This window comes from Perna viridis, chromosome 1 (assembly GCF_037379345.1).
Source record: "Perna viridis isolate PV_CMFRI_1.1 ecotype Kerala chromosome 1, ASM3737934v1, whole genome shotgun sequence".
NCBI lineage: Eukaryota > Metazoa > Mollusca > Bivalvia > Mytilida > Mytilidae > Perna > Perna viridis.
Genome location: NC_142445.1, coordinates 14647573 through 14667431, shown reverse-complemented (window position 1 = coordinate 14667431; position 19859 = coordinate 14647573). Strand labels below are relative to the sequence as shown.

At 30.8% G+C, this 19859-nt stretch overlaps 1 protein-coding gene and 1 pseudogene across 2 annotated transcripts in view; one reads left to right on the top strand and one right to left on the bottom strand.

Moving 5' to 3' along the window:
• The first annotated feature begins 2378 nt into the window (after nucleotides 1-2378).
• On the top strand, nucleotides 2379-14245 carry LOC148627393 (ubiquitin-conjugating enzyme E2 H). Its single transcript, XM_088572261.1, has 7 exons — nucleotides 2379-2533; nucleotides 3247-3323; nucleotides 3545-3619; nucleotides 5653-5692; nucleotides 6890-6942; nucleotides 7688-7816; nucleotides 8864-14245. The coding sequence occupies exons 1-7, from the start codon at nucleotides 2481-2483 to the stop codon at nucleotides 8980-8982; spliced, it is 546 nt and encodes a 181-aa protein (XP_088428387.1). The 5' UTR covers nucleotides 2379-2480; the 3' UTR covers nucleotides 8983-14245.
• LOC148627392 (monoacylglycerol lipase abhd6-A-like) overlaps nucleotides 14226-19859 on the bottom strand; it is a 16874-nt pseudogene continuing 11240 nt past the window's right edge. The window contains exon 9 of the transcript XR_015920637.1: nucleotides 14226-19732. The product of XR_015920637.1 is annotated as a monoacylglycerol lipase abhd6-A-like (transcript). The remainder of the gene's footprint in view (nucleotides 19733-19859) is intronic.

Below are 19859 nucleotides of genomic sequence, written 5' to 3'. Positions count from 1 at the left end.
CGAAAAATTAAAGTGCACGAGAAGTTTGAAGGTTTAAAATTAATGATGAAATAATAGATTAATACATTAAAAGAACAACATTTTAATTTAATTTTTAAATCAGGAAAGAAAGTATTGGGCATTATAAAAACAAATCATAAAAAAGAGCGGGAATATACTCACTGTTCATCCTTCGATATTTTGAAATTTATAAAAATAATAATAATAATAATAATTATAATAATAATAATAATAATAATAATAATAATAAGATAATATAAAAAATAAATAATAAATTAAAAAACTGTATCGTGCTTTAAAAGACAAATTTGAAAAGGCTTTTTTGACACTGCGTCAAGGGATGCTCTATACATGCTTTTAAAATGTCTTTATCCATGAATTTATGTTTGGGTCAAAATTGTAGAAATGATGGCTGTTGGTCTCATGGGTTGTCCGCAACTCATCCTCAACGACTTATATAGGATTGTTATAAAACTTGATGGAGTTTAAAAATTCCATATTGGGATCAGCATAATGTCAGAAATTTATGTTTGGGCAAAAATTGAAATGACGGCTGTTGAACTTAAGCGTTTTAAACAAATATTTGTCTGGTGTGTTGTCCGCACCTCCTTCTCCACGACTTTAAGGTTTGTAATGAAACTCAATAGTATATTAGATTACTATATGGATGTATGCATATAGACAGAAATTAATGTTTAAAGTAAATTTGCATTCATATTCTGTTATTGTGTTGTGAAAAAAATAGTACTGATTTCAGTTTGGAGCTGGGTGTTTTAGAAATGGCAACAAAAGTGTGCGGTCAAAAGTGCTTAGTCTATCCCCATAAAATGAGTCACGTGTCTTCACTGTTCCCCAGATGTACAGGGTTCAACAGGCTGCAGGGGTATTAGTACCGTTTGAGGCATGTCTAGTTTTGTATCAATTGCATTACATGTATTTATGGTATTCACATCGTGGTATTAAATGTATTATATGTATTACAAGTTGGATTTAGTAGTTTTTATTTTATCAACACATGGAAGATATTCTATAGATATTGATATTAATTCAAGAGTTACTAATTTTTTGTCAAAACTGGTTACAGGCAAGCAAACTAACTTCCCCTTTTACTATACACATTAGCTAGGAAGTTAGTCTGAAGAAATGCAGCCCAATTTAACTAGATTGCATATGCTAAGAAAATATTTGACGATCGTGGATTTTCATGTGTATGACAGTCAGGTATATAGCAACGACTAGTAGACCAATTTGTTCAATAGTGATATTCCAATGTAAATGAGTCACCTGAAGCTATTCACAATAGAATTTAAATTTTAAGAATATTTGAACATCCTAGATATTGCATATGACAAAACTTGACGCTGGACTATGGTTATCATTTTACATTTGAATGTATCACTCTCAAAGAGTTACGCTCAAAGAATATCAACGATTAAATGTAAAAATTACAATACGTTTAAGTATCATTATTTCCATATAAAAATAATCTGCTCTGAAATATTTGTGTGATTTCATATAAGAAATATAAGTAGTAGTGTTTGAACTCGATCCTGGCTAAATTGTATTTCCTGTGTTTGTATGTAGCTGTTGACGTGTGTTATTTTCATGCATTTTATTATTATTATTATTATTATTATTATTATTATTATTATTTATTGAATTTATCTGTACCAATGTGATATTGGCTGATCGAGAATAAATACATACATATCACAACAGTTTGCATCTAATTGATTGTTTGGTTGATGTATGTATACAATCTTCAAATGAACACATGATAAATATAAAAAAAAAGATGTTATGAATAATAAACTTGGGCTAGGAATGCAGGATAACGTACACATTTCTTTCCTTTTTGATTTTCGTTCAAGAATATTTTTTTGCCAAAATATATTCATTAGTTCGTCTAAGGGGAATAAATCTAATAAGATAACAAATATATTTTTGTTTGTTTGTTGGGGTTTAACGTCCGAGCAGAACAAATATATAATTACTGTTTAAAACATTGAGAGTACCTCTTTTATAAAACTTTGTGTACGGACTCGAAAACCCGTCTCAATCTTATTGCAATGACGATTTTGTTGTTATGCTGATAAAATGGTCAATCTGAATTAAGAATTGTTTGTTTACATCGAACAGCTGATTGTCGAAACCTCGTGGCAATAGCGTCACGTGACAAATGTCAACAATATCAATGACCTTTGAACTCTTGAAAATTTACCCGAGCGATTGTATTAATAGAGTTTCATTAATAAAGAAATCACGGGTATCATAAAAAATAAAACAACTAGAAATGCATTGTCAAAGATCTTTGGAAAAGTATAAAAAACGAAAAATTATTTTCCAAATGGGCGGAGTTAAGTTGGTCATGTGACTTATCGTCATGCATAGATTTTCACATCCGCCATCATTGTTGTTTTTGTTTTGAGGACAGATTGCAGACGAAGAAAAGTTTGTGGTTTACGCTTTATATTTTGAAAATGTCATCACCTAGCCCTGGAAAAAGACGCATGGACACTGATGTCGTGAAACTGTATCCTTTTACTGGGGTCGCATTTGTGGATTGTCGTATTTTTTGCTTCAATTTCCGCAGTCTGAAATCGCTAGCCACTGGGCTTTATCACCCAGGATATTTCATCACACGCCTTTTATAGTCACTCTTTGTGGAAATGAATATATATTGTATTCCTTTCCGAACAATATAATGTTTTTTGTGTTCTCAGTTTGTAATGAATTGTCTGGTATATAACAGATCGACCTGCTGTGGCATGCCCTCTTAAAAATATGGTAGTATACTTATGATCAGTTATACGTCATAAAACCCCAGGTAAAAACACCATTGTGTACAACTCCGTAAAACTTGTGATTAATCGAAACTCAACTAACTTCTTTGAAACCAGTGTTATATTTTTTAGATACTGAGTTTCTCTGCTTCACAGCCTTAAGAATTAAATGTAGAGCAGAGCTGTATTTATCTCCCTTACAAGTTAGTGTTGATCTGCTCCAGTTTGTTTCCATTTTTCTATCCTAGCTGCTACATGAATGTCTGATGATAGTTTTACTTGAACTACATGTACATCTGCTTCTTAAGATGTAATGTTGCTGTTCAATATGATCCAATGTTCCATTAGAAAACAAAAGTAAAATAGCTCATAATATTGTTACATATAATGTACATTTGTAAGTAAAGAAATTTTCTTAATTTTACATTTATTGGTTATTGGAATAATTCCTAAACTTTGGCAGAATTGAAAGTAAACATGAAGTAACAATACTTGGAGGACTGAATGAGTTTATTGTCAAATTCTATGGACCAAGTGGAAGTAAGTATAGTTTTCAAGAATCTGATTTTCTGAATATTGGCAGATAACCAATTGCGTGTAAAATTTGGTATCCAATCAATAAGTTTTTTTATATGTTATTTTAACATCTACAGTGTATATGTAAATGTACTTTACCAAAATTTAAGTTAATTTGAAAAAAAAAGATTTATACACAACTAGAATTTTAGAACATGGAAATAAATATTTTTTCATCTTTTAAGCCCCCTATGAAGGAGGAGTGTGGAAGGTTCGAGTCGACCTGCCAGAGAAGTATCCATTCAAATCTCCATCTATAGGTATGTATCATAGTACATCTTTCAAAACATGGCCAAGTGTTCAAACTGGCATTGTCTGAGGTTTGGTACCCTCAATATCTGATGCAAGACCATTAAATTTGTTTCAGCTTTTCCTGGACCTACCATATTTGTTGAGGACCTTTCACTTTTTTCGTGGACCTTTTATTAAAAAGTATTAAGAGTAAATTTGAACACCCACTTAACAGGTGTAGTAACTGAGCAAGGTATATTTGTATTATGTGTTTATGTCTTTATAGAATCAACACTATAGATTATATATAATGGAATGGATGATGTGTTAAGTAATAAATAGACTTGCCAACTTACAATGCAAGTTTTGTAGGATTGACATGGTGACTATACATGAGTTAAGATGCTGGGGTTATGAGAGAAACATTTTACAAATACATTCAACCATCAGTAATCATGCCTGACCAGTTTTTTTTATAATTCTTTGTCATTTATCAACAAATTTTTATGCTTTGGTGTGATTTTCTTCAAGACTATCCCCATATGGGTCCGGGTGACAAAAGAATAGGTCAGCAGCAGTGCTAAGCTTGTTGCAAAAGGGGACTAGAATAGTGCTTAGAACCCTGGCTGGGGCTAAGGCACTCAGCCCACAGAGCATCTGGGTTTTGTGCCCCAGGTGGTTGAATGGAATACTCCTGGCGTGCCAAATGCTGGGGTTATCAGGCCACAATATGGAAAACCTGACCACAAGCCACGGTGGTGCAACGTATTGGGAAAAACGCCACATTCCTCGCATGTAAAAGAACGCTGCTGTGGTATCCGATAGGAGTAGGAAACTGTGCTCCGTCTCAGAAGGCTAAATTGCTCAACCTTACCCCCTCTCCCTATTTCCACTGGCAATCAAAATAGTGTCCTATCCCATTTTTCATTTCATGTTCATTGTCCTGATATAGCTGAAATATTGCTGCTTGGGCATTAAACACCTACAATCAATCTTCAAGACTATGTAATGATAAACAAACACTTTGACACTTCTTAATCAAGACTTTTAATGTTTACTTCTAAAAATAGATCTACTTCATACAACAAGCTTTTAATATCATAAGGATATTAGGTAACACAAGTAAGGTGATACACACAATCTATGTTTTATCTGTGTAAGAGTCATGCAGAGGGAAATTAATTGAAAAACAAAATTTTTTGTTTTTTAATTTGACTGATTTTACTTGGTACTACATTATAAAACAGTTTTCAAATATGATTATAAACATCATATTTGAAGTTGGATTCATTCAATGATTTTTGATAAATTTTGTTAGCATTTTTCCATTTGATACATCATTATTAATACATTTATCAATATTGCATAACAACTTTTTTTTGTCTAATGTATTTTGGCACTATAATAGTCAATATTGTAAGAAATAATTCAGAAATAATTTAAAGTAATATCACCCAGATCTCATTAGGAATAACATTAGGACATGTACCTTAATTCCTATTCTAAACAATTCTGATGTTGATGTATTATCTGAGGATTTCTGTAGGCATAATGTTGGGGAATGGAGGGAGAACTTTAGCACTGTAAACCAAAAGCATTAGACCAAAACCCTGGAAGTCATACTTAATATTATGTCACATGCTGTATCAATCCAATATCTCTATGTCACCCTAAGGGTGGTCAGTCCGAGGTGTATTATTGGTCAAAGGTTGATACAGCAACCATAATCAAATTTCTATGTCATGTTCACTTTATTATATATTTCTTCTATACTTCAATCATGTTACTAGTAGAAATGCAATAATAGAATAATTTATAATGCACATTAAAGACATGTATATTTTAATCTACAAATATGATATTATGCTGCTGTATTGGCCAACTAACTCTGTATTGACCATTTCTAAGTGCAAATGTCTTTTAAAGGCTGTAAGACTTAATTTTATTTACATGATATCAGGTATGTATAATACATGTTTGTATATATTAAATGTAACTGGTGTAAGAAATGTGCGACATATGCAGTTGTGGAAAAATAATTCTTAACTTTGTATATTTTTAGGGTTTATGAACAGAATCTTTCATCCAAACATTGATGAAGTGTAGGTATTTTATCAGATATTATCACCTAATGGTATTTCAGAAATAGCTTCTATTTGGATTTTGCAAGTTATATGATTAAATTTATCTCAGATAGATATAGATATTGCTCATTGTTTTCAAGTGCATGTAGATTTTTATAATTGTCCATGTCAAATACAATGATTTGAGTATTTGTTGGTTGATCTTTAAAGAATTTTATAACAAGGTTCCCAACCAGAACAAGAAGGTTGGCATTGATTTTTGGGGTTTTGGTTCCATCCATTTTAAAATTAGGGGCCTGAAACAAACATTTCAAGGAATTTGACTATATACATGTATAACTTCAGTAAAAGCATAGGAATGTCCACAATATTGTCCTACGATATATAATATATACTCCAATGGTCAGACTTGGAAATTTATTTTGGGTGTAAAGACTTGAACTCAGAAATTAGGGGCCATAAAAGGGTTCAAGGAAAATACATTTTCCTGATGTCCAGACAATAACTTGACTTAAAGAATGAATCTCTTTGAAAAAGTATTACAAGGATGGTGCCTTACCCCTAAAAGAAGACTGGGATAGATTTTGGGGGTTAAGACTTGAAACTTGTAGGAATTAATGGCAAAAAAGAGGCGTGAAGCAAGCATATTCTTTATGTCCTTATGATAAATTGATTAAAATTGAATGGATCTCATATAAATTTTACTACAAGGTGCCATACCACAAAAGAAAGACTGGGATTTATTTTAGGGGTTGTGACTTGAGCTAAGTCAAAATAAGGGGCTACTGAGGAGCCAGAAACAAGTATTTTTTTTCTTATTTCTGGATGATAACTTCAGTGAAAGGAAATGGATCACTATGAAATCATAACACAAGATGCCATATCCCCACAGGAAGTTTTGGATTGATTTTTTTTAAGGTTTTGACTGGAACCATTAGGAATAAGGACCAAAAAGTGACCTTCTTTGGTTCTAGTCAAATTTTTATCCTGTGTCAAATGTCTAATTGTAATAAAAATTCAAAGCTGTGTCTAGTTTGAATGATGTGTCCATACTTGCCTCAACTGTTCATGGTTCAACATCTGTGGTGGTATCAAGCTGTGCCCTATGATACATTTTATTTGTCATTTATCTGATTTTGTGTGACTGTACACATGTGAAGAATATGTTGAATGTTAGTTGTTTTGAATTTTAATATCATCAGTTTTGTATTTCAGGTCTGGTTCTGTCTGTTTGGATGTTATTAATCAGGCATGGACTGCCTTGTATGGTATGTATTCTGGTAATCATCAGTCAAACTTGTTTCCTTACACCCACCCTAACTGGGGACTCAAAATATTATAGCACTCTATAAAACCAACTTAAAAAAATGTTTTATTTTCAAATTTTTGGTTATATGTTTTGGTAATGTTTCAACAAATAGTTGTATGAGGTTTTAGGACAATTTTTTAAAATAGGATTTTTTTAAAATTTGAATGAAAATAAATAGATTTTCACTATACAATAACTGATGTTTGAGGGCAAACAAAATCAAGGCTTCACTTAAGATTGTGACTTGATATTGGAGTGTGTCTATATAGTATTATCTTGCTGACATGAAAAGTCGTCCCTCATCATTTAGTGTTTATTCGAGACAGTCTAAGAAACATTCAACACAATCAATGAAAGCAATAGCATTATGAATGTACCAAAACAACTAAAATAAAGATAAGTTGTTGTCAATTTATGATACAATATTAACAAAAGGTTACAACTAATAATGTTTCAATGTATATGTATACAGTTATGTAAAATCCTAATCAAATTTTCAAATCGTTAATACTGATGTTAGCTGTAAAATTATTTTTTCCACTAAAACATGCAAGTGAAAGAATAAATTGAGTATACTCATTCTCCTTTTGGTTGCTAAAAGAACATAATACATGTATGTTTAAAATGTTTTTAGTGAAGCTGTGGAATAATGTCATATTGAACATATTTAGCAATATTCGAATTTACTCTTCAATATATTTCAGATTTATCAAACATCTTCGAGTCATTTTTACCTCAGTTGTTGACTTATCCCAACCCAATAGATCCTCTGAATGGTGATGCTGCCTCCATGTATCTTCACAAACCTGAAGACTACAAGAAAAAAGTTGCAGGTTTGCTATAAGTTTAAGATTTTGTTGCACATGATGTTATCACTGATTTTAATTTTCACAACCAAGGACATTTCTAGTATGGTGGAGTACTGAAGGTTACCATAAGAAATTTGAATAATCTGATAGAATACTTTTGTAAAATAAGCTTGCTTTAGACATTGTTGAACAGTCACCTGGCTATCTCGTACCCCTGATTACTACTCAACTCTAGATTTTCAGGTCTTAACACCAGAAAAAGGAAAAAGTAAAAGTGCCTAATCAATTTTTGGTTTACAGTAATTATAATATGTATGAATGTACAATGATGCTGTCTACATGTAGATATATTTCTTGCTTGTTTATGTTTCTTAACAGTATTAAAACAATGGGCTTTAAATTTATGTACCATAGGAAACTTCCAAATGTTTTTTTATACTCCCATTTGATATGTCCATGAATATGGTGATCTCCATGTCTGTCTGTCTGTCACACTTATAGTTTCAAAATGGTATTTAAAGAACTGCTTGACAAAATCTTTTCGAACTTGTTCACAATGTTGTGGACTATAGTTTGATTTATATGGTGTATATTGCATTTATTATTTAGGACTTGTGGTTCTTTTTTTCACTAATAAAATATGAAATGCTGAGGTAAAAGTAATCATTAGATTATGTTCTTATATTTATTATATAGATAGCAGTGTTTTATTGAATGTTTCCAGTGTAATGAATTTTGATAAGTCACACTGTGAAATAAATTCGGTAATTTTACTCTCTGACTTTCTCCTGCCAAAACATCACAATTTTGATATCAATCTGCCAATCACAGAATTTAAAATTCATGTTGAAAATATCGATAAATTATGAAGAAAATATATAATATATAGGATAATCAATTGGTTATCGTAATTAACCAAAATATGATCCCTTCTACCAAGAACACTTGGGAATTAACCCTTGAGCAGAACAGGTTTCTCACACTAGTTACATCTAGGGTTTTTGGCTTTCATGTTAATATTTTGGTTGTTAACTCTTTCCAATTAATTATCTTATTATTATTTATTTGCAGAATATGTGAAGAAATATGCAACAGAAGAAGCACTACGAGAACATGAACACCAGTCATCATCTAGTGAAAGTTCCATGAGTGATTTCTCTGAAGATGAAGCTCAAGATATGGAACTGTAACCATAGTTTAAATTTAATCCATCATCTCTTCATATTAGTATTATTGCATCAGTTCTAAATTTAGCACCAAGTATAATTGAAGGTGTCTTTTAATTAAACTGTACTGATGTTTCATGAATTAACACACAATTGTAATTAAGTGGATGTAAAAAGGATTTGAGTTACAGTATTATTAAATGTATTTTTGAAATCTCAGGATTTTATGGATGAAAAGCTGTATGCAGGTATAAGAATAAAGCATCTGTCTAAGAAGAGTTGTGAATTTGGAATGACATTGTATCATAATGATCTTGGTGCTTCATTTAGAACTTATTCAACCTGGGAGATTATGTATGGGGAAGATTGATGTCAAAATAATGATTACGCCTTCAAAATTATGTCTATAAGATCGATATAACTTTTAGTTTATAAAGATTTGGCACTAACTCAGCTACTTACATTGGTAGGTTTAGTAAAATGTAGAGAATAGATAATCAAATCTGTTTTGGAGGTTAATATGAAATACACCTATGGTATTTATTTGCCTAGAAAGTATTCATGGTGGATGGTATTTTCTTTTTTGTCTTTTTATTTTTATTCTGAAAGCAATACCTATGTGATGTTTTTTGTTTATTTGTTTATAAATGATGTAAAAATTATGTTTAAAAAAGAATACTGTAATACAGTGGCAGATCCAGTGGAGGGTTTTGGGGGATAGAACTTCAATTTTATTGAAAAATTTTGGAATTTTTCTTCAAAAAGGGGATAAATTTTGCAAATTCAATCCTGTAAACTGGAACCCCCTCTTTTTATATTAATTTATGGTTTGGAACACACCCTACCCCCTTTTTTTTAATAAATAGAGCTGGATTGGGAACCAGACACCACTTAAAAAAATTATGAATATTCCTGTTCTGTATTACATAAACAGCTTGTATAGAAAACTAGTACTCCAAAGAAAACCCAACCTTATATTAAACTTCCCATGTTGTAATGGAGGATTTATAACTTTTTAAGGTTGTATTTTAGTAATTATTATATATATATATCAGCTTTTTGATTCAAAAATGCCTCAAAACTGTTAAGTTTAAATTAGCCATTATTTTTTCCCTGTTCTTACACTTTCATCACCATCATCTGTGATAACAGCTTGTAGTGCTTTTAATTGTTGTCTGTATAGAATCATATTTACAAAACAGGTGTCAATTTTACAGAAAAAAAATGTTATAGAAACGTATTTTTGACAGAAGGTGATTTTGTACATCAGTATATATTAACTATATAAGATTTAAAGGGAAAAACTCTTTTCAATATAAATAAGCAGCAATATTTTCTTTAACTTCATTCTCTAAAATAAAATTTATATGATAATAAAAAATTTACGTGTGTTTAAAGAAAATGTTAAGCTTTGTATTAATTATTTTGATATGAATATTTTGAATATGGAAAGTAAACTGTTTTAACTCAATTTCTTTTGAATGAATATAAGAATGCTCCTACACTTTTTTATGGTTTTAGAGTTTGATGATCCCCAGGTTCATATCAGTGGTTAATCATTGTTTAATTCATTAGTAGGATTGTCCTGTTCTAATTTTTGTCAGAAATTAAACTTAACATTTGCTGGTAAAATCTGTTTTTATTTGTAATATCTTACTTGGAATTGGTTTTCTGCCCTGACTTGTAATTTGAGATGGTTTTTTTCTCCTTTACTTTTGTTTCTGTCTAGTTATAAATGGATGTTTACTCAGATGTAAGTAAAATAATATGAAATGGTTAAGTAACATGTAAAGTAATTCATCATCAGCTGCAGCAGGCTTGTGGTTGTGATATGAAGGATGGATTTTTAATTTAGGTGCATCTGATCATGCTCTTATATTAAGTTATAAAGATATCTTTTAAAAGGTCATCTCTTGAATCACATAAAGAGATGATGGCACCTGCTGAGAGAATAAATACTACTGAAGGAATGGGAAAGAAATGTTTAAAAAAAAACATGGGGTGATGTTACAGTGTTTTTGAAGTTGCATGCTAACCCCTCTTTATCCATTTAACTTATTCTGGAGAAAGCCTTTCGGTATTTACATCAATTATAAATTTTAATAATTTGAAAAATCAAGTTTTCCAATTGCTTTTATTGACATTTCAGAAACTTTGCCAAAAATTTGGCAACACTATTTTTCTTTTAGAAGGCAAATTTTAAAACAAGGACAGTCCTTTTCCATTCTAACATTGGAATGAATGAATGGGTAATTGTTTCAAGTTGGAAGCTTTTGTATTTATGAAATTTCATGTTTGCCCTCCTGTAACATTTTTTTCACGTAACACAATATCGTTGTTAGAAATTGATTGATTAGTTTTGATGTGCTGTATATTAAAATATGTTACTTTCTTTTCTTATAAAACTGGGATTGTTCTCTGATGAAATCACTTCTTTATGGCTACCTTTTGAAAATGAATATTTTCTATTCTAAATATATTTTGTTAATTTTTTTGAAATGTGGCTTTTACAAACATATCAATTTCTAATTCCTTATGAATAGATAAAAAAAAAACCTTATACTCTATGTAAAATGATATAGTACAACACCTGTAGCTTAGAGAGAGACCCATTTGCTATTTTTATCCAAGGTTATGCTATGACAATACATATAGCACATTTAAGTACCATTCTGTGTAAGAATCAGGCAATTGGTAGCACATCATTTTCCCCAATTTAGTCATTTTTGCCTAAAATATATTTAGTACACCTAGAAAACAACCAAAAAGGTATTTAAGTTTATCCTGAAGCCTCTGTGAGGTAGATATTTTTTGACTGCTTATATAGGGAAAGTTTTCCTGCCATTTTTCATAGTGCATTTCAACTAAATTTTACCTATCAGTGTCTTAAAAAGGCAAATTTGACAAACATTTAAATGGTTATTTCTGGTGGTTATCAGGTGTAATTAATATGTTAATGCAATAAAATCTCTGCATTTTTCCCTTCATGTGCCACAAGTTATATACATTTTGCCCGATTCTTAGATGGAGAAGTACTTAAGTCTTTGAAATCTTGCTAGAAATGCTCTGTACATAGAAGTTGTTGAATGTGCAGAAATACTATAACTGGTACTTATCTTTAAGATTTGGATTATTATCTTTTCAACCAATCTTTGATTTTGAAATTTTGTTTATATGCAATAGTGTGTACTTTGTTAGGTATGTTCTTTATGAGGTTTATTAAAAGCAATTAAATGTAAAAGGACCATTATAATGTATACCCAGTTCCAACCAATTATTTTTCATTTCTAAATTTTGCACAGATGCCTTTCATAAGTAGTCCCATTTCTTCTTACACATTCAAATACTTCAGATCTACATTGTTCAGTTTCTTTATAAATGAACATCAGCTTTTGTATATTAATTTATGGAATCTCTTTTTCTTTTCTTTTTTTACATTTTTTTCCATAGGAATAAACTTTATCATTTATTTCCACTATCAATCACAAAGATATATGATACAAGTTGTTAATCAAATTTCAGAAACAAATTGTTTAAAACATTTACGTTTAAATTAATTTTTTTCATGTTTTGCATACTTCTTCACTAATTTCGCTTTAGGCTAAAATAACAACTTGAATTAGACCTATGGAGTTCTCACATTATTTAATATTTTATCTGTCCACAAAAGGGTAATAAAAATGTGGTCATTATACAAAATCAAAAATCATGAGCATCTGTAAAAAAAGTATATATTTGCAGAGGTTAGATTTGTAGAAAAATGATGTTATGAAAAATCCTTATTGATAAAAAAGTTTTTGTTGTTTGAAAATTACAAAGTTGATAATTTGTGAATGGAAAAGATATTTTTTTTCATGTGGCTATAAAAGTTGCTTTACACAGAAAGTAATGCTATATTTTCATTATACATATTATATCTACTCCCATTGCTACTTGATTGCTATTCATTGACGCTTTGCTTTGCATCAGAATGGTGTGTATAATTGTATAATATTTTGTTAAGTCTTGTTTTTGAATGTAACGTTCCCTTGTTATTGATTTTTTTGTTGATATGATATCTTGGTGATATAAGAGTAGCCATAGTTAATGACTAACTGTTGTTTTGCATTATGTGATTTTGCAAATCCATTTTTTCTGGTACCACAATGAGAAGATTCATTTTAAAATACAATTTATATTTGGATCAGGATTTCAAAAACTTTTTACATAGAGCATGTATTTTTGTAATTTTGAAAAATTGAAAGACAATATCTAGTTCCAATTTAATACTGTAAATGTATTAATTTTCGCAGTGTACTAATTTTGGTGATTTTCGCGGTGGACAAGTGAGAAGTGGTACCCACAAAATTGATTTTCAACATTGTATCGCACTAATATAATTTTTCATTACCAGGAAAATTGATACCGGGGAACATGTCTACATGACAAAATCCCTGAAAATTAGCAACCGCGAAACTAATAAATTTACATTAGTTGTCTGTTTTTACTTACTTATGTTCAGTTTATATAATGCTGCAGGTTTTTTTTAATTGTAAATGATAAAATCTGTTTTAGTTGTCTATTTTGTATTTGCTCTTACAGAATTTTTGTCATCAGTTAAAATATATAAAATATCAAAAAAAAAGGTAAAAAGTTTGAAATACCATGATGATGTTTCAGCCGAAAGTGAATTTTTAAATAAATGGAATTTTTCATTCGGTACAAGTGTTTGCAAGAACCAGACAAAATGTGAAGTATCTGGAAACATGGATGTAAAAAAACACAGATCTGACAAAAACACGGAAGAAATTCTTCTCAACTTTAAATAACCATATTTGATCTCTGCATCACTGGATATTTTCAGAAATTTACCAATAGAATATTAAGGAAACTTGGAGTCATCTGCCTATGAAATTACAGATATAACTTTTTTAACAAAGTTGATACGGAAAATTGTTGCGTGTTTGTTGATAATGATGGTTCAAATAGTCAAATTACAAAGTTATTTCATACCATGTTTCACACACTGCCTGGTTCTTATGGAGACTGATATTCACATTGAAATACAATACCACAAAGAATGTAGTCATTTTACATATTATATGGTATTCAGATGATGGATTTTGCATATTTTATGATTGTACATATATATAAACATTTCCATTGACTAAGATATATGTCATTAGGTATCTGTGAGATGTAGAAATGTACAAGTGATTGGTTTTAGTCTAATATATCTTTACTGATATTATGTATATTTATTCTATGGAAGAAAAAAAGAAAAGAAATAAAAATCTTAAAATTGTAATTGTTTTTTTTTATGTTGGAATAAGAATAAGATAAGATAAACTTTATTTTGATTCGGCATGTCATAAATACAAGCACAAGCTCTAAGGAGCTTTTGACCAATTATAAAACAGTAACATAACATAAAGCAAGGCAAGGACACATACACACAAAGCAATACATATAATCAATCACAAAATATGCATAGTATGCAATTATTAAAACATAATAATATAGCAGAGAATTAAGCATCAAAGTATATAAATATGCAGAAACTAAATCTAATGCAGAAGTACTATTATTCAAGCAAAAGCCAAACAAAACATACAGCTAAAATAAGCATAATATCCAACAGAAAGTTACCTGCATGCAGAACAGCGACATTGCGAACCATTCCACAACTGAGTTAGGTTCTTGAAATGAGAAAAACTGTTTTCTGTCCTGAAATGGTTGGGAGGGCTGTTCCAGAGTGTTGCCGCAGCAAATATAAGATTTTTTACCGCATCCACTTGACTTTACCTGAGACGTATCTAATAAATTTACATACCTGAAGGAGTATTTAGAATTTTTTACATTTTCCAGATTTTTTAGACATACAGGGGCAATATTATTAACAATTTTAAAAGTTTCTAAAGCCATATTTCTTATCCGTCTGATCTGCAGTGAAGGCACTCTAGCTTTGATGAGGAGCTCCTGGTATGAGCTATTATAGTCCTCATATACGAAACGAACTGCTCTTTCTTGCACTTTTCCTATATTTTTTTAATTCTTTTCTGTACAAAAGTGCCAAGCCAAAGGGCAAAAATTGAAATTACTCAAAGTAAAAGTATGAAATATAGTTAATTTACTTAAATGATCCAAATAAGAGCCTAGTCTTTTTAATACATTTAGTTGCTGAGATGCCTTCCTGCAGATCACACTGATATGGTCGTCAAAATTTAATTGATAGTCAATCTCTGTTCCTAGTAGTTTCACCGTTTTTTTTGCAAGTGAGGACTGAATTTTGATGGAGGGATTTCTCTCAAATGTCTTTTTCCCCACTGCAAGAACTTGAAATATATCAGGATTTGCCTGCATTTTATTAAACCGAATCCAATCAATCAAAATTTGAGACTCAGATTCAAGAGTAGAGGTTAACTTATAAAAATCAGGGTTACAAAAAAAAAACCAAGGTATTATCGTCTGCATAATTATATAGGCTCTCTTTTTTTACCATGAGGAAAATGTCATTTATAAAAACGTAATACAACAATGGACTTCAGATGGAACCATAAGGTATACCTTTTTTTGAATGTCAGCCAACCCGCTCAGAACATTATTAACTTTAATTTGCTGTTTTCTGTTTGATAGATAAGATTTAAGGAGGGAGACTGAATTTATGGAAACACCGTATGCTGATAATTTATCGAGTAGAATTTCATGGGGAAGGCAATCAAAGGCCTTGGAAAGATCAATCAAAACTGCTGCTACATATTGGTTCATCTGAGCTCCGTTTTCAATTTTTTTTTAATTTCAGAATTTTGGTTTTTCAGTTATTGAGCTCGAGTTGATTTTCTGTTCAGGACATTAACTGATCCTAACTCAAAAACCACTACACCAATTTCAGTAAAATGTTTATTCAATATACTGATCAGATGAAAGCTCCCTTCCAATTTCTGTGATTTTACGATTTTGAGTTCATGGACTTGTTCATAAACTAAAGGCTCCTAAGAGCCTGAACCGCTCACCTGGCTTGATAAGTGAAATTCTATTTTTGTAAAAGGGGCCTGGTTTTTTTTCTTGGATAAAAATTCCTAATGATCATACCCAAGGAACAATCAAACTAAATAATTTTTTATTGAATTCTGTCCAGTAGTTTCTGTGGAGATATTTTTGAAAGTAATAACATTAAAAATAGCAAAAAGAAGTTGTAATAGGGCAATAACTCCCAATATGGCTTTAAAGATTTACATGAAAATTTGACCACAGATAAATCTCAAAACCCTGAACACTTTTACCTCACATCAGAATTTTGCTAAACCTGACAGTTTTGTAGATATAAATGTGAGAACTCTCCCCCAATGCTAATGTTCTATTTTAATTTGTGCTGCCATTTTTTTTGTTTCTAACGGATTACGAATCCCCACATCAGTTCTATGCAGAATACTCTAAGGAATATTCATACCAAGTTTGGTTCTAATTGGTAAAGTAGTGTCAGAGGAGAAGATTTTTGAAAAAAAACGGATGCCAAGTGAGCTAAAAACAGGGAAATTTGCAGTATTCAAACTATTACTCAATAATGGTTGCACCTATTTTCATGAAACCTTGTTAGTGAATTGTTTCATTTGATTGATGTGAGCTCCCTTTGGATTTTTATAAATTTCTGACCTTTCATTTTTGAGTTATGGGACTGAACTCATACAAATATTTTGTTTGCACTTGAGCTCAAAAGCACCTCCACCAAATGCCATGACATTGTGAGTTTTTTATTCATTTTTTTTATTTAGGCTTTTGATATTATTTTATCATACTCTACAGGGACAAATTCTGAGATTTATAGAAAACACTATGTCCTTCTGTCTGTTTGTCTGTTCATGTTATCTTATTAAGTATTTAAGTTATTTGACCGGTTCCATTCTGGTTAAAATATTATCCTGTGTTAAACATTTAATCACAATCAAAATTGAGAGCTGTATCAAGTGTGAATTTTGTGTCCATATTTGCCCCATTAGTTCAGGGTTTCACATCTGTGCATGTTTCTAGCTGTGCTTCGCAAAGCATTTTATTGGAGTTTGTGTAGGGATCTTGGGTACAAATTTTATCCATTTTACTTAAATATAAGCATGAGAGCACATACAAATAAAATTTTAAATAATTTCAATTTCAAAGGGAGATAACTCACAATACGAACTGGTCATAGAGATATTCATGACAGTAGTTTTTGACTTAAATTTTATCAAAATTCCTTGGAAAATGTACAGTGCTTAAAAAAAAATTAAGAAATTTAAATTTCAAAGGAAGAAACCTTTGTTCTAAATTTATCCATATCTATTGAGAAATGGATGGATTAGAGCACTTAGGGTGCACTATGTAACTACATTTAGGTACACTGTTTCGTTCACAAAATTGACCCAGTCTAATTTTGTAAAACTTTAAGTTGAAATGGGATGGATATATTGATTAAATGTAGTTAATCATTTATACACAGACAAATGTGACGTATGTGGTAGTAAACAACAAATATAAATGTCTACTGACAGTGGTTAAGGAGACACTTATTTAACACCGATGCATTGTTTTATTTGGAAAAAACAAAGACGATATGACCATGCAATTAAAACCCGTAACATGTATGTATATGGCTAATAAATGATAAATCCTAGTACATTACAATGATAAACAGTCATTAAAGTGTAAATCCTATAACCATTTTAAATGGTATAAATACAATAAATAAAAATATCATAGTATAAAATAAAATAAAATGTATATAAATGTAAAATATTATATTTTCAACAAGAGGCTCCCAAGAGCCTGAATCGATCACCTGGCTGAATTTTGCTTTCAAGGGCAATAAATTTAAAAAGAAGTCCAACTATTTTGACTCAAAAAGACTTTAGTAGGACTTATCATAAGGATCATTTCAGCGTTTGAAAGTTTCTATCTATCTATCATAGTTTTCAAGATATTGGCAGAAAACTGTTTTAAAAAAAAAAAGAAGGCATTTTTCTCCTTTCAAGGGCAATAACTCTTACAAGGAGTCGTCTGACAACTTTTATCCCTGAAGACTTTTGTAGTCCTAATAATAAGGATCATTTCAGCCATTGAAAGAATTCGGCTAAACCTAATGATTTCGAGATGTATGCAAAAAACTACTGTCTGACCCCAATGTTCTATTTTTAGTTATGGCAGACATGTTTTCAAAAATCCCCACATCAGTTCTATACAGGATACCTTAGGACACATTCTTACCAAGTTTGGTTCCTATTGGTCAAGTAGTGTCAGAGGAGGAGAGCTTTGAAAAATTGTTAAAGACGATCAATGACAATGAATGCCAAGTGATGGCAATAGCTCACACGGTCTTTGACTAGGTGATTTAAATATATGTTCAATAATACAGAAAATGTTTTAACCCTTACCATGCGGTAACCGTATATATACGGTCATGGGCTGTTTTCCAATTTTTGGGTTCTTGCAATTTTATTTTTAGCTTTGGAAACCACAATTTGATTTCATATGCAAGCAGAGTGAATGTGCTTTAAAATGAGGCAATATTATACAGTTCTAGCAAAAATAAGGACTTGACTGTATGCCACAAAAAATTGTGATTTTTTTAGGGGTAGGGCTCAATTCTCAAAATCTAACGACAGCAGAATGGATCCATAGTGCTTCCTTTCACCTGGTTTCTATAGAATAATGATGTCCCTCACTACTCCCACAATGTCAACCCCATATACTATCCACAATCTAAAGCCAAATATTGCAAAAACTCCTCATTTTTTCTCATGAGTGACCCCTGAACTTCCACTTACAACTGTAATGAACAATATTTGGCTTAATTTACCATCAGAGGGAACAAGCTTTTGAAAAATTGCACTTTGGACACTGCAAAACATTAGAAGTAAATGTGCAATATCCATAAAGAATCATGGTTTTAAGTATAACAAGTTAGAGAAACAGGATCTTACCAGGATAACAGTTGATTTTCCTATTTTTAGTTTGGACAATAAAATCTTAGGCCGTAGCTGTAAAGTAATGACATTAATAGGATTCTTTATTTTAAATCATAAAAAGTCCTAATTTGTACTGCTGTAAATAAATTATATAAACTGGAAAACAAGTCAAAAATTTAACTTAAAATGCTGTGAGTAAATCTCATAAGTATTTCCTGCCATCACCATATTTTTATACTGACTTGAGTTATTCAAGCTTAAACATTTTTATGTTTTGGTGAAAAACTGTTCAAAAAAGAATCAAGTTATATATGGTATGAATATTAAAAATCCAATAATTTTAACTTCAGTTCAAAGGTCAAGGTCATACATTGTCTCGTAGTGATTCACCAACAAACCCAAGATGGAAACCCTACATCAAACGACAAAATAAAATGTGTCCCAGAGAGGAAATTTGCCAAATATGGTATACATATGTTGAAAGACCTTGAGGTCAAGGGTTAAGGTCATAAAAGGTCATGAATGTACATGACATGTAGTCTCATAGTGATAAGCCTATGTGCCAGATATGGTATGCCTATATTAAAGAAGAAAGAAGTTATGGCCCAGGAAAGATTCTGCACAGCAAGCCAGACATACCCCCCACCTGATCATATCATCATTAGGATTACATTATTGTAAACAGAGTCAGAATCATAACTGTCCTTTTATACTCTTCTTTCTGAATTCAAGTAGACTATTTGTCACAGCATCAAGATTGTCTAGCATCATTAGATGGCCACATCTTTGAATAATATCCACTTGGTGTAGATTTGGCAATTTTTTTTCAATAAGTTAACACTGGATACATGTATAACCTATAAATGCAAAAGTAAAAGCATTTTTAAACAGAAAAAAATGTAAATGACTGTAACTTTCTCATGCATGCTACAATATTAGACTTGTTTGCTACAATATAATTACAATTAGGGTTTTAAACCTTAG

Excerpts from the sequence above, each read along its gene's own strand:
- LOC148627393 (XM_088572261.1), top strand. The coding sequence starts at position 2,481 with ATGTCATCACCTAGCCCTGGAAAAAGACGCATGGACACTGATGTCGTG. Across the intron at positions 3,620-5,652 it reads ATTCAAATCTCCATCTATAG|GGTTTATGAACAGAATCTTT; the intron begins GTATGTATCATA and ends GTATATTTTTAG. Across the intron at positions 5,693-6,889 it reads CATCCAAACATTGATGAAGT|GTCTGGTTCTGTCTGTTTGG; the intron begins GTAGGTATTTTA and ends TTTGTATTTCAG.